At 40.1% G+C, this 23,955-nt stretch overlaps 2 protein-coding genes across 2 annotated transcripts in view; one reads left to right on the top strand and one right to left on the bottom strand.

Moving 5' to 3' along the window:
• The window catches only part of UROC1 (urocanate hydratase 1), a 38,264-nt gene extending 14,488 nt beyond the window's left edge, over window positions 1-23,776 (top strand). The window contains exons 9-20 of the mRNA XM_088528216.1: window positions 2,948-3,036; window positions 4,368-4,430; window positions 5,138-5,317; window positions 5,846-5,943; window positions 6,204-6,276; window positions 7,246-7,367; window positions 9,951-10,021; window positions 10,982-11,080; window positions 13,273-13,372; window positions 16,188-16,269; window positions 21,247-21,346; window positions 23,536-23,776. Coding sequence (XP_088384342.1) covers window positions 2,948-3,036; window positions 4,368-4,430; window positions 5,138-5,317; window positions 5,846-5,943; window positions 6,204-6,276; window positions 7,246-7,367; window positions 9,951-10,021; window positions 10,982-11,080; window positions 13,273-13,372; window positions 16,188-16,269; window positions 21,247-21,346; window positions 23,536-23,676 — 1,218 coding nt within the window. The 3' untranslated portion in view covers window positions 23,677-23,776. The remainder of the gene's footprint in view (window positions 1-2,947; window positions 3,037-4,367; window positions 4,431-5,137; window positions 5,318-5,845; window positions 5,944-6,203; window positions 6,277-7,245; window positions 7,368-9,950; window positions 10,022-10,981; window positions 11,081-13,272; window positions 13,373-16,187; window positions 16,270-21,246; window positions 21,347-23,535) is intronic.
• The window catches only part of LOC104577994 (netrin-4), a 166,708-nt gene that overhangs the window by 61,717 nt on the left and 81,036 nt on the right, over window positions 1-23,955 (bottom strand). The window lies entirely within an intron of this gene.

Genomic DNA, 23,955 nt, shown 5'->3' with positions numbered 1-23,955 from the left:
TATCTTCATATGATGTTTGTCTGTTCCAACTATGTTAAAGTAGCACAGCTATTTGATGCCCTAAGCAAGGAGAATCTCATGATGATCTGTGATGCAAAGACCAGTAATGTCCAAGCCATTAGAACAATGTAGATCCACTGGATCCTTAGAGACCCATAAGTATCATATATAATCTTGAACAACAGTATCATGACCCTGGTAACTCTATATGCCTATATGTTTCAAGTGCTTAAACTTGCCTAAGTAACCTTAGGGTCTCCTACTACCTGCATTTTTCAGCTACGTTGTTTATTGCAAGGTTTTATTCTAACAAATCAGACAGAAGAAGGGGCAAAAAGATATTTCAACATTGTTTTCTAAAATGTTGCTGTACAATTACATGATTGTGACAGTAAATATTTTTGTTTTAATGAACTGGATCTCTGGCTATTCAGAAATAAGACTTCCCTGCCTTTTTCCTTCATGCCTTTTTCATGGCAACCTTTTAATCAATGCACTGGGGAAGCATGTGTGGTAGAGCAAATATAGGACTGACCCAAACGTGGTGTGCTCTTTGGAGTATCCCTGGTTGATGAGCTCTTCTTACTCCAGAGAACAAGAGATTTTTGAGAACCAAACTCCAATCAGAGCTGGCTGGAGTGGGAGTTCAGCCTTCTCAGCTGAAGTAATTTTTAAAGAGAATTATCTGGCAGAGCTCTGCTGTAGGCATGTCATTTGCTGTAATGAAAAGGGTAAGAATATTGCAGTCTGACCCGTTGTAATTATAATTAAGCTTCAAAACGTTATGGGTCAGACTGCCACGTGGCATGCAGTAAATCTGACCTGCTGTGACTAGCTGAGGTCTTATTCATGGAATGCTAGAATTTCATCTAGTTTGCAATGGTGGTGCAAAAGCTTTTTTTGTTAGCACACCATTAGGTTTGCATGCATTTGACATCTCATCAGGTATTCCCTGCTGGTGAAATAAATTTACTCCATTTTTTATTGAAAAAATTATTATTGAATAAATGGTCTTATCCAGACTTCTACTCTATCCTCATGATCTTTCAAATGCTAGAATACAAAGGAGGGATTCCAGTGAATGGTATTTGCAGCAGCCTTTTGTCCTTTTCATCTCTACGGCTGCAGATGATTTTGTTCAGGAGATTGAATATCGCCTGTTTTTTATCTCCTGTGAGATGATCTGTGTCGGAAATGAGTCTCAGGAACACATGTGGATAGCTAAATATATGTACATATTATTTACTTAAAGGAACTATTTATGCAAATGACACTGATGAATTGTGCAAGAGATGTCATTTTGTCAGCCAGGGCTTCCAAAGCTCAGACAGAAGGATTAATGGTGTGAGTCTTTTACCTCTTCTGTTTGACATGAAGCGGGGTGTAATTTTATGAAATAACTGTGTAGAGGGGCAGGCAGGCTCCTGTGAGCTGTGCTAAGCTCTACATGGTCACACTGGAGGTGACATTAGTTCACTAGGTTTGTGCAGGCTTTTTAAACTATTGAGACAGTGATTTAAAAAAAGGGCCTTTTTCTGAAAATGTGATGCAGTGGAAGCTAGCATGGCTGCGAAAGCAGGTCCAAGCCTGTTAGAGTGGCCTGAAGTGAAATATGTAGGATATGGTAACAGATTCAAATCTTATCTTTGTTATACTGAGCTTTAAATAAACCAAATCCCAATAATTCGTGCAGACCATTTAATCTTCTCTTCCTGTGCTGATTTAAATGACTCCCAAAGAAACTGTCTCCCTCTATACCTGAGTTCTCATTGAATAATTCCACTGGCAGTGACATTATCATAGCCTGGGGGTTGGTAGGATGGCCTTTGTTAATCATGTAGGAATCAATGGAAGGTTTCTCATGTTTTGAATTATTGGGAAAGAGGTTTCTTGAACTTCGGGCAACTCCTGAATATGGAACATTTTTAATTAACGTACAAAGAAATATTTTGGTGGCAGGGAATAATGGACTGAAAAGATAAAGATGCTCATAGAGAAGTAAAAATGCTTTAATGACCTACCATAAAATAGGTTGGTCATGTGCATACTTGTGCTCACACACTTTGAGTGTTTAAATCCGTTACTACCTCAGAAAATTGGCTTGGATTAATGTTGCTGCTTGCTTTATGCCACTGGTAATTCATTCTAAAAGTCTCAGTGTACAAGTTTGCACATGGAATCATTAGCATGGAAGTTGTGCCAAAGGTTCCAGAACTTCCCTATCCATTTAGATTTTTAGCTGCTTGTCTCATATGTGTACACACATTGACATGCACAGAAATGGATTTTGGAATCTGCTTGTTTGGAGCTTCAAAGTAAGAGGGTACTGGAGGTTGTTTTTTTCTTTTCCATTTCATTTTCACAGAGGCATCGACTGTTTGGGATGATAAAATTCCTTCCTCTTTTCCATATTTTGTTGAAATTCTCAATAAGACAAAAGTGAGGGTAATGTTCAGTCAGCAAACTACTGCACAGTTATGGGCAATCTGACAGAAATTTGTATATCCGAGATGATTAAAGACAGTATTTCCTTAATTAAGTATACATTTTATTTTCACAGGAAATATCAGGGTTTATTTGAAAAAGATGAATCAGAAATATTTTGGCTTTCAATTTTATCACTAGAATCATGAAAAAGAAAAAAAAAAAGGAAAAAAAAATAATTGGTAGAAAAATCCTGTACTATTTTAAGAAGTCTAGCTTTGCAAAATGTGTCTGGGTCTGGGAAGTGGCAGATCAAAATTTGTTTCTCGTCTCACTTTTAGCGTGAAATAATAAACTGATTAATAACAGATGTAAAATAACACCTATTCCACCTTTTTAAGGCCAATGCAGGGCTATTCTCTTCCCAGATTTGCTACTCTTTCTTCCAAGCTATTTGAAAAAGTGAAAATAAGTCACTGGGTGGGAGAAATAGGAGTTTTAAGATTTCTGCCGTTTTTCTTAGGTTGATGAAGCAGCACTTCTGAAACGTTATAAGCAAGGGTGGCTGATGGAAATCTCTAATAACCTGGACCACTGCATTGCTCGCCTCAGGTATGACTTGTAACATAATATAGTGAGTTTCTCTACTCTTTAATTCTCATTTTACATCTTTGTGCACTGTGCAATTTTGATGAGCGTGAAGGAGGGCCTAAGGGACACATCTTGTTATCCTAGCTCTGTTCTTTGATGCAAATCCATCAATTTGATCATTTGTCATTATTAGTAGTCAACACCATGACCAGTGCTTATCCTTTGTATTATGATATATTAAATGTCTTCAGTTTCATGTATATACATACAGCAATTACAAATAACATTGCATTTGAAGAATTATTCAACTATTCTGGAATCAAAGATTAACAATTGCATAGAGGTCAAAAGATTATTTATCTGTGGATCCAAGGTCTTTGTATATATCTTTAGCATGGTAATATCCTTTCAGAATAGGAAATGGTTTTGCTTTATACCTGGAAAATGAAAAGAGGATCAGGTTCAAGTATAACAAATTCAGTGCATTAATTCCCTCTATTGTTTTTTCTCCTTATCTATTTTAAAATCACTCTTATTTTCACAAGGCAACAGTATAGCAGGCTCAGATGAAGCCATAGAAGCAATGCTGCACGGCTGCTCCATCAGGATGTGCACCTGACAGCAAGCGATGCTCAGAAGAGCCTTGTGGTCCCGTTTTGAGCCTGTGGATTAAAAACATTGCTGATTTTTTGTTAGGTGAATGGGTAGGCTATGACTCTTCAACTCCTGTGCAGAGGAGGAGGAAAGAGGCGTGCTGTGAAGGGGACGGAGCAGGCCAGTGAGCTCCTGTCTTGAGCAAGAGGGTATCAAAATGTGGAAGGTGGGAGAATCGTCAGGTTCTCACCTAAATCGTCAGAGAATCGTCAGGTTCTCACCTAAATTCAGTGAGGATTAACTGTGGTGTTGGGAGTTGGAGCTGTTTTTATCAACAGGTAGAGCTTCTATGCTAGTGCTATGAAACTTTTGCATAGAACCAGGAGCCACTGCCACAAACCCTAGGGCTATGTGTCCCTCCCAAGTTAACGGTGATGCCTCAGAAAATTAAGTGAAGATAACAAACTGATTGCTATGAAAATTTTTGGAGACTTCTCTGTTTTCTCAGAAAGTGTAAATAATCAGAGCCCCCTGGTTCTTACTACTGTTCCTGATTCTATATTGTTTGGATACCTAAACTTCTGTTCAGAGATATTCAAATGAAAGGATGTCTTTTGTTCTAATATCAGTTGCCTAGATGAATGTTTGGAACTACATAAAACTTTTTGTTGTTGTTTACTGTGCATGTTATTTGTGCATTGCAATTATCCATGTGATGTATGATCTTCAACCAGTCTCTTTTTTCCACTCTATTTTAGAGATGCAAGAAAAAATAAAATCGCCCTTAGTTTGGGTTACCATGGGAATGTGGTAGATTTGTGGTAAGTTGTGGATAATTGACATATAAGTGCTCTGGCTTGTTAGTCAGTTTGAAATTAGTTCCCAAAATTTGGAATCGAAGGAATGTTAACCTAGTTCTATGTTTATGACTCTAGATGCTCACAGAAAACAGTATTGTCAAAAGAGGGACCTTGTGTCCTGATTCTTTGTTGTTTCCCATGCACTTACTCCTTTGTCATGGAGCAATGAATATTTTAAGGAAAGGAAATGTATCCCCCTTATCCTAACCTTTGGCTGACTGGATAATAAGAAAATGTCTCTGGCTTCAGTGAAGAATAGAAATATTGAGATAACAGTTGAATAATAACAATCAGATGATGGATAGAAATTCTGGCACTCTTGAGGCTTTGTTGATAGTTAATCTTGATGTTACCCAATATGCCAACAGTTGAGATGGACCAATATATCTGGTGGTATGTCATACTAGCATTTCAAACTTATCTATCTGCATTCTTGTACAAGGAAATGCTTAGTATAAAATTTACTACTCTTTCTAAATCTTTATCATCATCATTTTCCATCTCTCAACTCCTAAAATAGACTTAGCTGGCCCCGAGTATGCCTTTATAAACAGTGTTTTGGGATGCAGAAACTTCTCCTTGAAGCAACTGGTGTTTACCTGCAACAGGAACAGGAATGTGGAATGGTGACTGCTGTTCAAGCTCTCTGTTGTTTTGCCTTCCTCCAGGGAGAGGCTCGTGTATGAGCTGGACACAACTGGAGAGCTGCTGGTAGATCTAGGATCTGACCAAACTTCATGCCATAACCCATTCAGCGGTGGATACTACCCGGTTCAACTCAGCTTTGAGGAAGCAAAGCAGCTCCTGTCCACTAGTCCGGGGAAGTTCCGAGCCCTGGTGCAAGAGAGGTAAATGTTTTAGTGAGAAATATTTTTAACCTTTATATTTAGTTGGTCTCCAAGTGACCAGATTTTTCTTTCCCTTAGGAAGTTTCACTGAATCATTGTATTTGGCTCTATTTTTTGGTATTTCAGTAGAAATCTGGGATAAAACTATTGTATTTTCACCAACAGAGGAGAGGCCAAAGCAGTGGGGTTTAGCTGTTTTTATTTTTTCTGTCTTTTCTGTAGGCTGTTAATTGTTATTACCTTTCATCCCCAGAGCTGGCTACATTTCTTTGTTGGAATATGTGGCCCCTTTCCATTAATTGTCCCGTATCTCAGCAATTAAGTTCTCTTGATGACTGTAAACCACTTAAGGATTTGGAGATAACATGTTCTATAGAGAATGAAAGTATGTTGTTATTATGTCTGGATTTCTCCGGGATTTTTCAAATCCATTTGTTTTCTACCCCTTCCTCCTCATAGCGTTAGTGATTTCATTATATTCTTTTTGAAATTTTATTAATTTCAAGGACAACTGTTTTCCTTTTTCAGTTTGAGGAGACAAGTGGCTGCTATTAACAGACTAGCTGATAAAGGCATGTTTTTCTGGGATTATGGCAACGCTTTTCTTTTGGAAGCTCAAAGGGCTGGTGAGTAGATATTGGGCAGATATTCTGTATTTAGAGAGAAACAAAAATTAATTCAAAGTACATCTTCCCTGTCCTATGCTTGCTAGGATAGGGCTGGCCACAATTATACTAATTTGTTTAATCTCTCTTCTCATGCTGAATTTTAGGACAACTTGTTTCTCTGGATGTGGTAAATCCTTCCTAGGAACCCTAGGATAGTCTGGTTTTATATTTTACAGGTTTTCTTCATCTAACCATGGACCTTTTAAATCCTTTTCTAGGTGCTGATGTTGAGAAAAGAGGAGCCAATAAAACAGAATTCCGATATCCTTCCTATGTGCAGCACATCATGGGGTATGTTGGGCAGAGCCTGGAACAAAGCGCTCCAGAAGGAGTCATAAACTGCTTGTGCAGGGGAAGGGGGATTAGTGCAGATTCCACTTCCTAGTGCCAATCGTGCTGTGTGATATGAATGATACAGAAGTGAACTGTAGCAGCAGGAAATTTCATCTCACAGGTGTTATGTCAGGATTGGTTCCCTTTTCCTCTGTTCTGGATTAGTGTCTGTTTGTGAGTTAGAATGGGCAATTCACAGACTCAAACTATCTGCAACATCATCTCTAGGTTTGTAAAATGAGTGTGCTGTCTCAGAGCAGTATAGCTCAATTCCAACACTGAATTTTAAAGCAGGCCTGAAATAGCATTCTTTTTCATCTGTGCTGTTGACTGTCCCCAAGCTCTCCTCCTGAGCTCAGCTTTTCCTACAGGCAGGATGATCTGTTGGGTGACTGAGTTGTGACAACTTTTTTCCCTGACTCATGCTTAGCGTGTCTAGACCATGTGAATAAAGGCTTAAACATGGTGCTAGACTAGACATGGTGAAGCACCACTCGGATTAGATCTCTTCCTCTGGAGCTCAAGTGAAGTGTGTTTTACTATTGTGCATAAACAACAAGTGAGTCTGATTTGGGAATTTGTTCAGACCTAAACTTGTCTAATAGTGTAGATGCACTCATCATTAACCTGGTCTAAGAAGAGACCAGATTTTTTTTTAATGCACTTGTTTGACTACATACTACATTGCTAGCATTCATATAGAAATTCTGGTCTGCCTGTGATTTTCTGTACACCATTTGATGGCTGCATGAAACAGCACTGTTTAGTTTCTGAATTAATGGTCCCCGATGCTTCTGTTTAGTTAGTTCATTCAAAATGTTTCAAATTCTTCCTTCTCCAGCTAATGAAAGAAAAGCACTGCTAGCAGCCAGGATAAATAAGGAAAGAATTTCAACTATCTCCTAATGAAACATATTCTCTTCTCAGGGATATTTTTTCCCTGGGATTTGGGCCATTTCGCTGGGTTTGCACCTCAGGTGACCCACAGGACCTTGCTACCACTGACTCCATCGCCATGTCTGTGCTGGAGGACTCCATACGTAGGGGAGGTAGGAAACCATCCCGTGTGCCCATAACTGGGGCTGCTTTTGGAGAGAAAAGTAAAGAGTTGTGTGACTTCTGGTGGCTTTTGTCTGAAATCTTGGCGAGCAGTTTCTTGCTTATTCCACATGGGTGGGAAATTTCATTTGTTGTTCAATTCCTACATGGACTGTAAGACGTAAAAAGTAAGGTGAGGTAAGATGTAAAAACACCCTGTAGAGGGTTATCGATCCTGAAGCTATTGCAATTTTGGTTGTTTCTTTCTGTTTTTTATATATTTTCCTGCAGTTTGTCACGCTGAAATTTTAAAGCAAGGCATGTCTCTCAACAGCTTTCAAAGAGTTGTTCTTTTTGTTTTGCTTGTTTTTAAATTGTTTTGTCCCTATCTCACAGAAAGAGGAAAGAGGCAGGGGGACCTAGAGAGGTTCATAAGAGGTTAGAAAGCAGATCAGAGACAGGGAACCTAGATTTCCTGGATGTGGTGCTCCATCCAGTGTCATTTATTTGGGATTACAGTTTTGATGTTTGTCTTCTATGTCGTTTGACAATCAAGTGGCACCTTATCCTATCTGCCGATGGAACCCATCTGGAATACCTTCATAGATATATGTTATACTTTAGAAATTACACCAACTTTAATCTTTCCATATCCCCTAAAGTGGACCAATATTATCCCAAGGTTATGGGACATAGTACTCAGAAATGTAACTAAAACTGTGAAGATTTGGAATGCTTTCTTATTTGTAGTGGAGCAGTTAATCCTGTGAGGGACTGACCTGCTGGAAAGCAGCTTTGTGGAGTGGGATCTGGGAGTCCTGGTTGACAATGTGGCCCATGAGGTAGCAACGTGCCCTGGTGGCCAAGAAGGCCAATGGGCTCCTGGCTGCATCAGGAGGAGCATTGCCAGCAGGGCCAGGGAGGGGATCCTGCCCCCCTGCTCAGCTCTGGGGAGGCACCTGGGGCATTGGGGGCAGTTCTGGGTCCCCAGGACAAGGGGGACGTGGAGCTGCTAGAGAGGGTGCGCACAAGGAATTTCCTTAAAGCTTCTGAGTGGCAGCATGAACCTACTAGGACAGCACAAGCAGCTGTTTCATCTTTCACTCCTTGCAAATCTAAGAGCTGACGTGTTAATCCTTGCAGAGTTTAGAGGTTCTTACTTGGAGCCAACCCATAAAGCACTGACAGGTCCATTTAGCATCATTAAAACTCACTGCAGGAGATCTGCCTCTGCAGGAGCGAATGTGTTTTACATTTCCCTTTAACAATGTATTTAACACAAATTAAATATGAGTATCTTTTTCTCATTTCCAGTGGTACAATGCATATTTGCTGACATATTGCTTAGTGGAAAAACAGTGCTCGAAACGCTTATTTACCTGGAACAATTTGAAATGACTCGTGTATGTTATAATTCAATGTGAAAATGGACAAGAGCTGGCAAGTGGTGTGGAATATGATATCTTGGCATCTAGTGGACGCTGAAATGATTGTAATACAAAACTCCAGTGCAGGAGCAAATCACTGCGATTTAGCATATTATGTCAGCTAAGCCCTGGTAGTTGCATAGGTCTCTTGGAGTAATACAACATAGCTTAGCCCGCACAGAAAGAGCCTACAGGCTGCTGCTACTATACCTTCAATTTCCGAGCTCACATTCACGCTGTTTGGAAAGTACCCCAAACAGTCTTGGGGTCATCACTCACCTGAGTGATGTGTCATGTTTCCCTGTCTTTCACTTCAAGTGTCTTTATTTTTCCTGCTCTTCAGTTTGTGGTATTGATAAAATAGAATAGCACAGGTATAAATGAGAGAGAAAGCTAGAGCATGGTTAAAAACATTATATATATTTCTCAGACAATGTATCTATATAGCTATGTGTAAATGCGATGCAGAGTGCATTTGCACATGGAGTAGCTTTCTCCCAGATAAATCCTTCTCTGCTATCATTTGCTCCATAATAACATGAGGTAATATACCCCAGTTTCATTGTGGAATGAGTGACCTTTAGTTTTCTCTTGAGATAAAAATGTTCACATGGGCAATTAGTACAGAGCTACTGCTGTGTTATAAATCTATGCTCCAGTTTACCCCTATAATAGTTTATTAGTGTAACTTATCCTCAAGTACATATTACCAACCATTGAGATTGGTGCATGCTCAGATGAATTATTTTTTCCTGATATAAGGCTGGACTTTAGAACTCAATATCATGGAGTTTGCTAAAGCTACTTATTTAGCAAAGGCTCAAAGAAAGATTGGGCATTTAGTAAATGGGCAGAAAGACAGATGACATAGTATGAGCTGCACACATATGATCAGTATTTCAAGCTTTAAGTTGGTTTCCTAAAGATTTGTATGAGAGACTTCATTTCCAGCTGCATTCTGTGTGACTTTTTATACCTTCTTCTAAATATACAGTAACAATCACTACATAAGCTGCAAATGACTCTATATGTTACTTCCTATATATGTGTTTACATCTGAGACAATTTGACTCCCAGGGGCTGTCAGATGGATTTAATTTTATGCAGACTATATTGCATTTATTGCATTTATCTTCAAAATGCTTTCATTCCTGCTTTCTCTTTCAGTGAGTGCATCTGTGAAGCAGCAGTACCACGACAACATCCGCTGGATTCGGGAAGCCGGCAGGCACAGCTTGGTAAGGCGGCCTCCCCAGCACGGGTGACCTCCCAGGTCCAGACCACAGTTTTGAAGGCTGGAGTGAAAAGCAGGAATGGCCGTGAATGGAAACGCTGCTCTAGCTCTTTTTTGTGTACTGGGGAAAGGTGGACAACTTAAATGTTTCTCTACAGCAGGGCTTTAGGGTGAGAGGAAGCCTTCCTGTCCTCGTCTTGGAAATGCCCAGATATTCCAGCATCATTTGGTCTTGTTTCTGGAGAGAAACAAGCCAGTGACTCAACCTTCACCTCATTTGTTGCTACCTTTCCTTTGGCACCGTGTGAAATGTCCTCCTTGGCATTTATTTGATCCTACCTCCTCAGTCCTGCAGTTCCCAGTGCTCCTTTCAAAATATGTGAGAAGGCCAAAGGGCTGCATCATCCTATTGCACAGTGGGAAACAGGGCACAGGGCAACATCCTTTTGTTTTGCTTTTAGGGCAGAATCACTCTGTGAAACTAACTGGTAACATTGTCAGGTTTATGCATGCTCTCCTCATCTGGAAACCAGACTAACTTGTGGAGGAAGAGCTGGAGAGGAGCAGACTTGTGTGGGACAGATGTTCTTTGCCATTCTTTGTCATTGTATTTCTTTTCCAGCCCACCGTTGCTGGTCCCAAACCTCTGCTTTTCAGCTGCTGATAAGGTGTTTGTTGATAGGGGGATTAGAGCCGAGCAATCAGGTTGATTTAAAGAGTGGGGTTTATTGGACAATAGCAGCTGAATACAGAAATACATCTCACTGATTGTGTGAGTAGAGATAAAACGTGGTTCAAAGAGGGGCTTAATTTATTTTATTTTTTTCTGGAAGCTGGGAGTTGGTGAATGAATAATCTGTTTTCTCCTGCAGAGTCAGGCAATCATATGTCTCCATTTATCTAGGACCTGAAGATAAGCCAGTTGCACAGGGAATCTTATCTCTCTGGCATTTTTATCTTCCAGGTTGTTGGTTCTCAAGCTAGAATCTTGTATTCTGATCAGAGAGGTCGTGTGTCTATAGCCATGGCTATTAATCGAGCGATATCTGAAGGAAAGATTAAGGTTTGTTTTTTTTCTATTTGATATCACGTGGCAATTTTGTTTAATATCCAAGACTGGGTTGGCAGGTGGGAAGGGGAATGAGAGGGATCAGAGAGAGCAGAAATTCCTGTCATTTATGTGGGACTAGTATTCGGCTAGCATCTATTATAGCTTAACCTTTCTCTGTCTAATGTCCCCAGTATTGTCCTGTGTAACAGAAGGGAGACAAGTGTAGAAACTCTGAAATATGCTGTCTTTCATTTCATGTTGGAAATCTGCTTTATTTTGCATTTGGGCATCTACAAGCACAGTTTATCATACTGTCTGCAAGAGGAGGTTTGCTGAAGACACAAGACAGGGGCTCTAACTCCTTAATAGTGCCTCAGACGGGCCAAATAACAAGAAAGGCCATGCCACCACCTGCCATTTCTTCCCCTCCATCCTTTGCTTTGTCATATTATGGCTACAGCCAGCTCTGCATTGTGTGAATGAAGAAAATCATTAGATTTGATGTTGTTACTCTGGTGCATAGTGTTAAATTACTTAGTTAAAAATCCCACTGAGCATATGTGGCAGTGACAAAAATACATTTTATGGAAAGGACATGTGGATTTTTCTAAGCTTTTTTTTTTTTTTTTTTTTTTTTTTTTTTTAATCTCATGTGGCTGTACAGTGTGACATTTGGTCTGGCAGACCAAAATTCTGAAGATATCACACAATTATACCCATTATTTATTGCCGTAGAAGATCTGCTGCTGCTGTGGGGCTCAGTTTCCAGGTGTATGATAAGGATAGTTTAAAAGCCTTTGGCATAATTTTGTTGTGGCACCATCCCAAGAGAGTAAACTCTGTTGCAAGACAGGAGTTATTACAACGCAGTTCCAAGTATAGACAGAATGAATATCTGTGCAGACACATCTGTGAGATTTTGTAACACAGGGAAAGCAAAACGAATTGTCCAACCTTTAGTGAAAAATGATTTTTTGCAAGGGCTGAGTCACCACCTGAATTTGCAACACTCAAACTGATCTGTAACCTCACGTTACAATTTGATTCAAACTGCTCTTTCTTTCATTTTCCAGGTAGTAAAGCTTATGAAAGAGTTTAATCTTTGCTCACAAGTAGGATGCATAATGAGCATCCATACTGGCTTGTGGCTGTGCCTGCAGCAGCATCAGACATAGGCATGTTTGCTCATTTCTCTTGTATAGGCACAATAAAGTAATTTTCAAAATGACAAACTTGAGTAAAATTTAGAACAGATTACAGCTAAGCAAGGCTCTTTTTGTTACTCAGAAAATGTTTGCTAAGATATTTCAAATACTGTTGACCTTCTCAGAATTCAAAAATGAATGTCACTGCAAGCTGGTCTTAGAAAATAAACCTGACGAGCCAGAGCACTGCCTCGGAGTGATGACTGACAGGGTCAGACTCCCAGGCCCTTAGGATTTTGTTGGGACTTTTTCACTTCGAAATCTCCATTCCCTCTCTGGCAAGATGGGTGCTTACATCTCTTTTCAATGATTTGCTAATTCACTGCCAGCATCAAATGCCAGCTAATTCCAGATCCATCACACCAAGAGAATGAATTGCTCTTGTATAAACCCTGTGCCTGGCAAAGGATAATGAAGATCTGTGAGCTGATTTAGATTTGTCCTGGCAGTTAAATTCCAAATCAAGAATAGACTTGTCTGAGCTGTGTGAGATTACTAATTCTTATTGACACCTTATGCTCAATCTTAAAATATTCCAAGAGAAAAGAAAAAAGGCATTTCCTACTGTTCAAAAACAGAGCTATTTTTGAATGAATTTTTTTCATGCTGAAGTGTCTTTGAAATTTCAGCAAAGCAGCCACATCATGTCCCCTCCTCTCCCTGCCTTGCTTTGAAGGTACCATTGTCCTTTTTTTTTTTTTTAAAAAAAAAAAAAAAAAAAAAAAAAAAAAAAGCTCTTGCTCTCAGTTATGAAATGGTGCTGACTCTCACGCACATGGCAACATTTCTGGTGAAAAAAACAATAATAGGAAGGAGGAGATTCAGGGGATTTAGGGAGCACCCCCAAGGGAAGAACATTGTTTTCATTTGAAATCTGAAATGAGGTAAGACAGAAGTCTAACCAGCTGAGGTAAGACAAGTCTAACCAGCAACAGCATTTTATTGGCAGCATTGACAGTTCATGAAAGATTCCATTTTCTTGTCACTGCTGTTTCACAGGCTCCAGTAGTCCTCAGCCGAGATCACCATGATGTGAGTGGGACCGACAGTCCTTACAGAGAAACGTCAAACATTTATGATGGATCAGCCTTCTGTGCAGGTCAGCAGAACAGCTGAGACTTGTCTGTCCAGAGAGCAAGGAAATTGCTTTAAAGGAGAAATTTCTAGTGCAACATTTGTAGAAATGTTTTTGTTTAACCTTTAATCGCAATTAATCAGATTTCCTCTGAAATTGGCATAAAAGCTTTGTGGGATTTAAAAATGATACAGAAATCTGACCTAGTTAAATGGGAGGCTCAGAACAATGGTGTAATAAATTTGAAGCAATTCTGAAAATTTGGTGAGGATGCACCAGATTTATCTGAATGCAAATGGAGAGCAATCTGTCTTGGACAGTATCTTGTATTTAATTTTAATTTTCCACCCTGAGACTTCAAAGAGACGATCTGAGTAGAATTATAGCAGCACTTCCTTGGGATATGCAAGGTCAAAATCAGGTCTATAAAAGTACTTTATTTAAAGCACTCAGATTCCCAGCTCTGTTCGTTCACCATGCAAGGACTCAAGAAAACAGTTTGGAGTTTTTGGAAAGGACCTTTTCCGGTCATATGGGAACATATTTTGATAGTAAAAGCACAAGAATGGAAGTCAGGAGTTCTGGATTAGATTCCAAGCCTTGCTGCTCGCTCACAGTGTGACTGTGGGCAAACTGCGTAGGTTTAGTTCTGCATACCTGACCTGAGCTAACCAGAATCTGCTTTTGAGATTGTGAAATGGCACTTTAGAAAAATAAACTCAAGAAATATCAAACTGGACACATGAAAAATGAGTGAAGAGCTAAAAATTTAACTTGAATCTTCCTCAATCTTCTGTCCATAAAGTAAATATATATATATATATAATACAGCTTTAGTCCAGTGATCTTTCCACCTGTCATGAGCTGGCAGCCAGGAAGTGGCTTGAGATATGAGAATTCAAGCTGCTGTAGAAGGAGAAATTATGACTGAGGTCCCTGAGAATACTGAATGACTTCCATTAGGACTGGCAGTTCATAATAGGACTAAAATATGGTTCTGTTTTTAGGAGGAAAGTTTCCTGCTTTGCTTTCCTGATGAAATGAAGCTTATAGCTGTGTATCTTTCAGCTCCACTGATAGACTCCATTTTTTAGCTCCAGTTTTTGAGTAGATTGGCTCATTCTGGTGGTCCAGATGGACAGACTTCAGTTTTTGGTTCCCTCAAGATGTATGGAAATAGTGAAGCTGTATAGTGAGCTGATCCAAATCAATGTCTCCGCTGAAAGACTTAAGTAACCCTAGATGATGCCCACAGAAGAGGGCAATAGAAACAAGGCTTGCTAAAACCTATTTCTTATCACACTACCTGTTCTTGCTTATATTTTCTGAATTACATGAACCGCTAGCTCTATTCCAAAGCCTCCTGACCACTGGTTTCAATGGTCTTGGAAAATGCTGCCTTAGGTCTTCCTCTCTCCCTCCCTTCCAGTCATTTTCCCACCACAACTCATTCACTTAACATTGGTTCCTCTGACACACTGGATTGTTTCAGAATGTTTCCCTGTCTCCCTTTTTTACTCTGTACGTACCTCAGCCTGATCACTGGCCAAGCATGGGTCATTGCTGCTCTGCAAAGTGTATTTCAACATAGACATTTGTTCCATTAGTAACCTTTACTGAGGCCAAAGGACAGGACGTTATTACATACTTAGCCCACTTGCCATAATCCTCATCTGACCTTGACTTTACAGGCTGAGGAAAATATATATATATATATATATATATATTTTTTTTTTTTTTTTTTTTTTTTAGAATATGAGCTTTTTATCTCTCTTGTTCCCCTTGCTTCTTAACAGCACTGTAATTATGATAATTGGGTTATTAAAGTGACATAATGCCACATAAAAGATGCCATAATGGGGCTTTTGACAGGGTTTAACATATATTAATGCTTGAGTAAATTCATTTTTCCATCAGACAGGTAACAATTGTGAGTCTGCAAATGGGGCTGGGGGGCTTATTTTTTACTGGTAAAACCACAGAAAATTATAATTCCTGAAATAAAAATTTGGACACATTTTCCCTGGGTTTCACCCCATTATTCTCTGCTATGTGCATTTCTTTCCACCTCTGAGCATATGTCTTTTTGCACATACACAGAGGTGGAAAAGGTTGGTGCCTTTAATTGCATGACTTTTATGAAATTCTAGTGAATGTTTCAGTGGAAAGCATGCATTTGACATTAGTCTACCCCCCGACCGCCTTTATTTTTGTTTTTCTGAAATAAAACCAGTGTCTTGTGTGACTTCTGTAGTTACAGAAAATACTCTCATGTCCAGAGAATCAGGGCCATATCACTTCCACCATGGGGCTTGTTCCCAAAATGCAGGTCATGGGGTTTTTTTGTTTTGTTTTTACAGAGTTTTGAGTTAACTGTGGTTTGATCTGAAACAGCCATTTCGGTTCAGGCTTTCCTGAGAACTGCAAGCCAAAATGGCCCCCCACATTTTCAGCTTCTGCAGGAATGTGTCCAGGATCCCAATGCGTAGACTGTATTTCTTGCCACCCTCAGGAGGTCTCTCCTAGCTGAGGAGTGGTGGTAGGTTCTTCATCTGCTTGAGCTTGGTCACAAACACAAAAGGCAGCAGTGTCCTCCCAAACCACAGAATGATACTGGCTTTTGCTTCTCCTATTGGAGGTGGGGAGAAATAATTTCTTCCCTGTTTCTCCTAACGTCATGTGTTCACTACATATCTGTGAGAGAAGCTGTGAGTAAACCCTGCTTCCAACAGTGACTTCACACCATCACCATGAAAGTGTCAGTGGAAGGAAAGAGCAGCCCAGCCAAACCCTAATGCAGTGTGCCAGGGCTACTGTAACATCCCTTCTCTTTTCCTAGACATGGCAGTACAGAATTTTGTAGGAGATGCCTTCAGAGGAGCTACCTGGGTCGCCTTGCACAACGGTGGTGGTGTTGGCTGGTAAGGAGAATCAACCCACGTCTCTAACGATGGGCTCTCCATGCGGTTATCGCTGCGAGAGATGGGGAGGGAACTGTGCAGGTGTGGGGTGTATTACTGGAGTAGAAGAGTGCTGTGATCATGGGAAGGATGAGCTTGGAGACAAGGGCTGAAAGGATGCATTTTAAGGTGAAATGTGGTGTTGTATGAGGCTTTTTTTAAATTAATGCCCATGCGTCAAGAAAAAGTGTTTTGGACATTAGCCATGGCATGATTTGGAGAACTTAATTCCCTAAGTAAGGATGGTCTGCTATGGTCTTTTTGAACTGATCCCATTTCCAAAGTTGTCTTCACACGTGCACCACCAGAGTGTTAGTGGATGGATTATGCTTAGGTTTTTCCTTAAGCTGCATTTAAATCTGTGACCTTAGGACCCCAATATAAATACCCCTGTGCTAAAATGCAATGAGGGGTTATTGATACAAAACAGCTCCAGTGCCAGCAAACCCCCCACTCTCTTTTCTTTCCACTTGGCCCTGGTCTTTTATCCTACTAAGCAGGAGCAAGTAGAGACTTGATTAAACAGCTCCTCCTTCACCTAGGACATAGAACTGGGAGAAATGCCTTGATTGAGAAACAGAATTAGAGAAATACCGTATATGTAGAAGAAAATTCATCTCCTTTATATGCTGCTAAAGGGGAGAAACAGAATGAGAGAAATATCATATATGTAGAAGAAAATTCATTTCCTTTATATGCTGCTAAAGGGAACCTGGATTGGCAGAGGTTTAGGGAAGATGAGCTCTGCTGTAGGGTCGATAGTCTGGATTGTTCATTCTAGCACAGGCCAGCAATGTATCTCCCATTTAAAGTCATGTCTTTGTTTTCTGGTGTAGCTGGTCAAAAGGGAGACACTCCCCTGTTAAATACTATAGTGATCCCTCTCCCAGCTGTTCCATCCAGCTTCTCCAGAATATGCTAAGAGGAGCAAGCCACATATAAAGAACTTATTGCAGATGTTATCCTCAGAAATATTTGAGGTTATTTGTTTATTATTTGTCCTGGAGCTGGAAGCTGGAGCTAGAAAAATATCCCTTCAAATCGGATGGAGAATTGCCCCCTGTGCGGTCTGCCTAATTTTGATTTCAGTGAAGTAGCTAGTGAATAGAAGGCATGTGAGAGCAAAACTGGATGGTGGAGAAAAAGGTCCCTGAAAATCTGGTGCTGTTGATTTCAGTGATAACTATCAAGGCCAGGACTTCATTTTTAACTTCAGAATTACAGATGGAAAATACATGCTGGCATACCCACCTACTCTGGTTGTCTCAGTCTTTATAGATTGCAGCAGGTTAGATCTGTTTGAATAGATTTTGTTAAATTTAACCTTTTAAAAAATCTGGTCATGAAATACAAGCAAACACAATCCCATGCATTATCTTCTTTAAAGTACCAGGAGTATTTTCATCATTGTTTAATTACTATAATCGAAAATAATTGCTTATGCCAGAAGTTATTTGTTCAGTGTGTTGATGGTATTTGTTCAAAATTCAAATCATGCAAATCATCATATTCCTCGTCTCACCCTGGCGTTTTTCAAGACCAGACCCTCCTGCACATTTCTAGCCCTCTGGGCAGTCTGAAGAGAGACTGGCCAAGAGCCTGAGACCATTCCTACTCTGGAAAACTGGCAGTGGCCAGACTGCCATTTCAGTTAGACTCTTGTAGTTGGTTCCTTAGTGGAGCTGCATCACTGGAAAGAAGTTATCCTTGAGGGCAGAGCAGAGGTGCTGTCGCTTATATGATGGATGGGAATATTAGCGTGTGACTATTCACTGAAATCAAAGTATCTGTGGAAAAGCAAGGATCGATTTTCCTCTCTTATCGGTTCCTGTGGCTGCTTTGTGGCTTGTCGTTAGGGAACAGTGTCTGTTCACCTTGTTCTTGGGAGCAGTCTTGGCTCTCTATGATTAAATTACTGTGCTTCAGCGAAGAATGTGGAGCGTTAAAATGAGGCCTGTCTCGGTACAAGCCCTAATAAGCCTCCATGCTGAGACTCAGACGTGGTAACAATGTCGTGTCATTAGGTGCAGTCTGGAGAGCCCCGAAAGCCTCTGCACCACACGTGGTCCTGCTCGGTTTAACTAATCGTGGCACCACCCCGGCTAGTTAAAGCGCTTCCCCCTTTGCCTTTTCCCTCTAAGGAGAGAGAGGGGAATGATTTAAAGGTGGGAAAAGAAACAAACTCAACCCCCTACTACACTATTTTTTTTTTCCTGGAAAAGCAAGATGCTCTCAGGTATTTCTTTGCCTCCAGAGAGGTAAAAGTTCAGTTGACTTTGCCATAACAAAATCTCCTCGTGCCTAATAAAATAAGGCAGCTGATATGGAGGTGTGAAAGTGCAGATGGAAGCTGACCTGTATTTATAAACGGATATGAACGTGATTAGGAAGAAATCAAATTGCCATCGGGACATCTCTGTTCCAAGAGTTTGGAAATGGCAAGTGCTCTGTTCTCAGCTGCCCAACTTCCCAGCAGAGGTTGGGAACTGCTGACAGGTCTGGCCTGTCTTCCTAAAGACACTACAGAAATACCTTGGACATGCTTTGATTTCTCAGAGCTATAGCCTTGTGGGGCAAACAGAAAAACGCAGGATTAATATTTATTTAGCTGGAATTTGCATCACATGTGCTATTTGAGAGACTTAAGGTTAACATGTTCTTGACTATAAATACAGCAAATGAATGTCATTCATTTCTTAGTCTTTTACTTTGCAGGAGAAATGTATATCAGCAAAGAGCCCGAGTAACCTGTAGTAACAAAAAGGCAGAAGTAATTTAAGAATTGAACTACAGTGCTGACAGTGACATCTTGATTGTGAGAGAGGCCTTGTTTTCTTTGATCACCTTAAAAGGAGCCATCTGGAAATTATAGGAGGTCGCTTAGGTCAAAATGCCACACGTTTCTTTAATTACCTTAAAATATTACCCAATGCTAATGAAGGCAGAGAGCTCCCCTTTAAAAGTGAGAGGTTTTGCTAGAAAATCCATCCTGACAAACCTTGGTGTTTAATTTATGAAGGATTTTGAGACAGTAGGGCAGATTCTGTTGAGGGCTTCTGATTTACACTGGAGTAACTCAATGGAAACGGATGGAGAGAAGTTAAATTTATGGAGTGCAAGTGAGATCAGATGCTCAGTGTTCATGCCTTAGCTAGGGATGCTCTTCGGGATGTTGTGCACAGAGGGGATCTTTGCTGCTGAATGAACGTCATCAGGTGGAATCGCTTTAGAAAGCACCAGGCCAGAGGTCTGATTTTCTTATTGTCCAATATTGTCAACAGTCTGACTTGAGGTGTGATTATACTGTGGTATTACGTGTTGATGTTGATGCTCCGGGTTTATGTGACTGGAAACAGAATCTGGAATTTCAGCATAAGCTCTCAGTTAATCTCAAGGGACAAAATGTTAATTTTCAGTTTCGACGGTGCCAATCAAAAAGAAGCACCTCATTTTGAAATGCCAGCAATCCCAGTGTTCAAACATCTCCCTGCTAACTCGATTCCTCAGCTGACATCCCACTAGGAGAAATGCCAGTTTCATGAAAACTCTGTATTTCAACAGAAAAGATATTTAGGTATTTCAGCCAGCTCTAATGGTGGTAATGCAGAGGGAGCTCAGAGTTTGGTAACTTGATGTGAGTCCTGGAGTTTTCAGTAACTTCCTTAGTCACCCGCTGATGAGCCCCTACTTACCACATTGCTGGTACCTGTAACTAGTGAAGGGGAGTGAACATTATGTAAGCAACGATACAGCCCTGAAAATGTGAGTTGTAGTTTCAGGAAGCAGAGCTCAAGTCTGCCAGGGTCCAGTGTAGCCTTCTAAGAAAAGAGAGCAAACACCATGTTTTTTGAGATGCCCCAGTTGCTGCTGAAAAAATATACAGTAAGAAATGATTCTGTACTGGTTTGGAAGGCACCTGGTTCATGGATGTGTTCGATGTTGTTCTGTGTAAATGTTGTGAACTTTCATTAGCTATAAAACACAGGAAAAAAACTGCTTCTAGGGACCTTCATTAGTGTTCTCCTCTTGTACCATGTGTATTTGTGGGCAGGATAGGTCCCCTTTCCCAAACATTGCAGCTGCTGGCTTATAATGCCAGAACTCTCTTACAGATTTAGAGCAACAGATAATTTTCCAATCATCCTCACCGCTATTCACCACATGCAACAAAACAGGAACTAGAGCAGACCAGATTCTGAATCAGACAAGATGTTTTGCTCTGCGTGTTTTCCCTGTGCTTTTAAAAGCAGACTGGTATTTCTCCCAAGCATATCTGCTAGTCTGTACTGTATTTCTGTTCCTCTCCTGCCAACAAGTCTGCTTCTCAAAAAGTTGGCTCTGATGTCTTTAAACGTCTATGTTTCTCATACAAAACAAACGGCTGATTTTGAAACAATTGAGGCAGATGTTTGTTAAGGGATGGTTAACACTTTTTTAATAAAACACACTCTCTCATTTGTCCCGCGAGAATATAAATAGGGCCATCTGTCTGTTTTAATAAGTATGTAGTTCTCACAGTCCTGCTGATATAGAAGAGCCTGCATGGCAAACCTGAACAGTTTAACTTAAAAATCCCCAAGACAGGTAACTCTGGTCATCAGAAGCACTAAGATTTCTTTACTTGTTTCTAAAGCCCATATAGAGCACTGCAGAGCTTTGCTTTGGCCCTTGCACTTGGAGCAGATGCTGCTGCTGGCTGGGCATTAGGGCAAAGACAGCACAGGTTTCCTGCCCTATTCCAGACTAGGACTTTGCCTGGCTAATTTTTTAAGTTATAAAAAGGCAATTGATAATGTCTTTTATTCAGCACCATTTCTGTGTTGTCATCCTTCTTCCACGAGTGCAGCTGAACAAATTAAATTCTGCAAACTTTGTGGGATTGGTTTGGATTGTTTTGGTTTTATTATTGTTATTATTATTAACAACTTTTCTTTTTAGGGGTGAAGTGATCAATGGGGGCTTTGGCCTTGTTTTGGATGGGTCCGCGAAGGCTGAAGAACGAGCTAAAATGATGCTCAGCTGGGATGTTTCCAATGGAGTAAGCAAAACTCATTATATATGTAGATTATAAATACCATCTTCCTGCCTCAAAATGTGCACTCATTTGGGGCTAGCTTCATTCAGGTACTCCAATTCCTCTCCTCCTACTCATTTTAACTGAATGGGAATTGAGCATGAGAGTGTGGGATCTTGCCCTTTGCATCCCAGGAATAGTCCTGATGGGCCAAATGACTCATTCTGTCCACTCCTAATACAGGCTGCTTATGAATGAGCCTGATCCCACTGAAATCAGTGTTTTTTATTTTTATTTATTTTTTTAACCAACATCAATGGGCTTTGAGTCAATAAAAAAGTCTGAAGAATTCTTGGGTAAGGAATTTGCTGTAAAATATCCAGAGCACTCTGTCTGACTTTATAGCAAACAGGAGTCCAGTCATGCAATCATTTCTGCACATCACAGTGCGAGTTGCTTCTTTTTATTTGTTCTATTTTTGTTTCTTTTTTAAAGAAAAAGAAAACAGAACCAAGCTCAAGGTTATTTTAGAGTAGATGTTTGTTCCTTCCTTGTCTCCATAGTAATGACAACTATAATGACTCCAGTCATGCCTGTTCCAAACTTTGATCTAGATTTCTGGAAATGTTTGTCATTAAGTGCCAGCTTGTGCAGCCCTTGCTAACACTAGAGTGAGTTTTTGTCTTCTATTAGCGTTCAGATATGCCCTGTCTGTCTTTGGCTGTGATGCCACCTCTGAATGAGCAGGAAGGGCTGTTCAGCTCGGCCAGATGAAGGCAGTGCTCTTGTGTCAAGATGTCTTGAATCAATTCTTGCAAAGAATGCATCCAGTAAGGTGTAACGAAACATAGTCCAATTAAAAAAGCCTTTTTTGTTTTACAGTGGCTTAACCTCACAAGGACGTGATGTTTTAAAGGAACTCCTTGCGGATGCTGACATGATTTGTTGTTTTATTTCCCAGAACCATGAGACAATTCCTTCTTGCTTTAGACCTGAGTATTTTTTTTCCCTTGAAGGACCCATCTCTCAGGAGGGGTAGGGGGAAAGAGAAAAACAGTTTGTATATATTCTCTGTCTTAGGTCTCAAATATCATATTAATAAACTATCAAGGGAAAAGCAGGACAACTGAATTAACTTGTAGATTTGAGTCATGAAGGCAAACCCTTAACAAGCCCTGTTTACCACAGGCTGCCTATTAAGAACTCAGTAAATCTTTTGTTGCTCTGATTCATTGCAAGCAAAAGCCTCACTCCTTCATGCACATGTTTAAAAGCGACAATCCAAGAATGTTGCTCATTTTATATACAAGACTGGAAAGAGCCTGAAATGTATCCTAGAAAATGTATTGCTAGAAATAATCGAAGTTGAGTAGCAGGAAAAATGACTTTTTGACTTAAAAGGTAATTTCCAACTCTTCTGTGATCTTGACAACTTATTATGAGTCTTAGGTTAATCTTGTACTTAAATCTTATGCTAAATTGGAACCTAAGCATTTTCTTCCTTGAACATTTTTGAGTCTGTCTAAATATTCCAGGCACTGATTTGTAATCCTTAATGAAATGAGATTTGTAAGGCTGTGGAATACAGGGAAGTACTTATTTCCTTTATGCCAAATCTTGACATTTTTATTCATTTGGGGAGTTTTGCCTGTTCATAAACCAAAGTTCAAAGCTTTGTCTTTGAAAGAGGGCACTGGCAGTTCCCTTGGCATCCACAGAGTTTGACCTGCATGTACTAGCAAAGAATTTGGCTCCTTGATTTATGGTTCAAAATGCTTTGAGTGATCTTTACATTTTTCCTGATATCCTACTACAAAGGCACTGATTGCTTAAACCATACTATTACCTAAAACAACTGCTAGTTTTACGGAGCTGGGATGGAAAACGGGATTATTTTGAGGGAGGGAATTTTGTGATGTGTCTGTTTATAAGGTACCTGGCTCTACCAGTCTTATCAACCCAACAGGATGTTATAGCATGTAACCAAGTCCACCCAACAGCTACTCATAAAAATGCTTTGAGAGAAGATATTTGTAGATATTACAATAATTACTTCCTATATCAATAAGGAAACTTGGAACTGGCAAGGACTTGGAAGACTTACTGCAATTAAATTGTGTGCCTGTATTTGCACAAATATTGGGTAAGATGGGATGTGGCAAGAGAAATGCAGAATATTCACACCTATCAATCATCATTTTCCTGTCTGACAGGTTGCCAGACGCTGCTGGTCAGGCAACGACTACGCTTATGAAACCATCTGCCAAGCAATGAAAGAGAATGTCACGCTGAAGGTGACGCTGCCTCACAAGGTGGCAGATGAAAGCATCTTGGAGCAAGCCTTGCAGCACTAATGGTATTCCAAACGCAGTAGCGTCCATGCCGATGCACACTGCAGTTGCTTCCTTGATATCCTTCCTTGGTCTTTGGCTAAATGATAAAACCCTTGCACACGTCTCTTCCAAAGGAAGTTTCTTTTTTCTTCCTTAAAATCATATGTGGAGCAGACGTGAATCTGTCTATGCAGCAGAACTGAGACAGGTCCATTGATGTCAGGAACATATTTGGAATGATATTTACAGGAAAGTACTGTAAAGAAAAGAATCGAAGTTCATTCCTGATAATTAAGCTTT

Source organism: Tinamus guttatus, unplaced genomic scaffold, assembly GCF_059628265.1.
Source record: "Tinamus guttatus ecotype Peru unplaced genomic scaffold, ASM5962826v1 Tinamus_guttatus_pri_ptg000307l, whole genome shotgun sequence".
Lineage (NCBI taxonomy): Eukaryota > Metazoa > Chordata > Aves > Tinamiformes > Tinamidae > Tinamus > Tinamus guttatus.
This window is presented reverse-complemented; position numbering and strand designations above follow the sequence as displayed.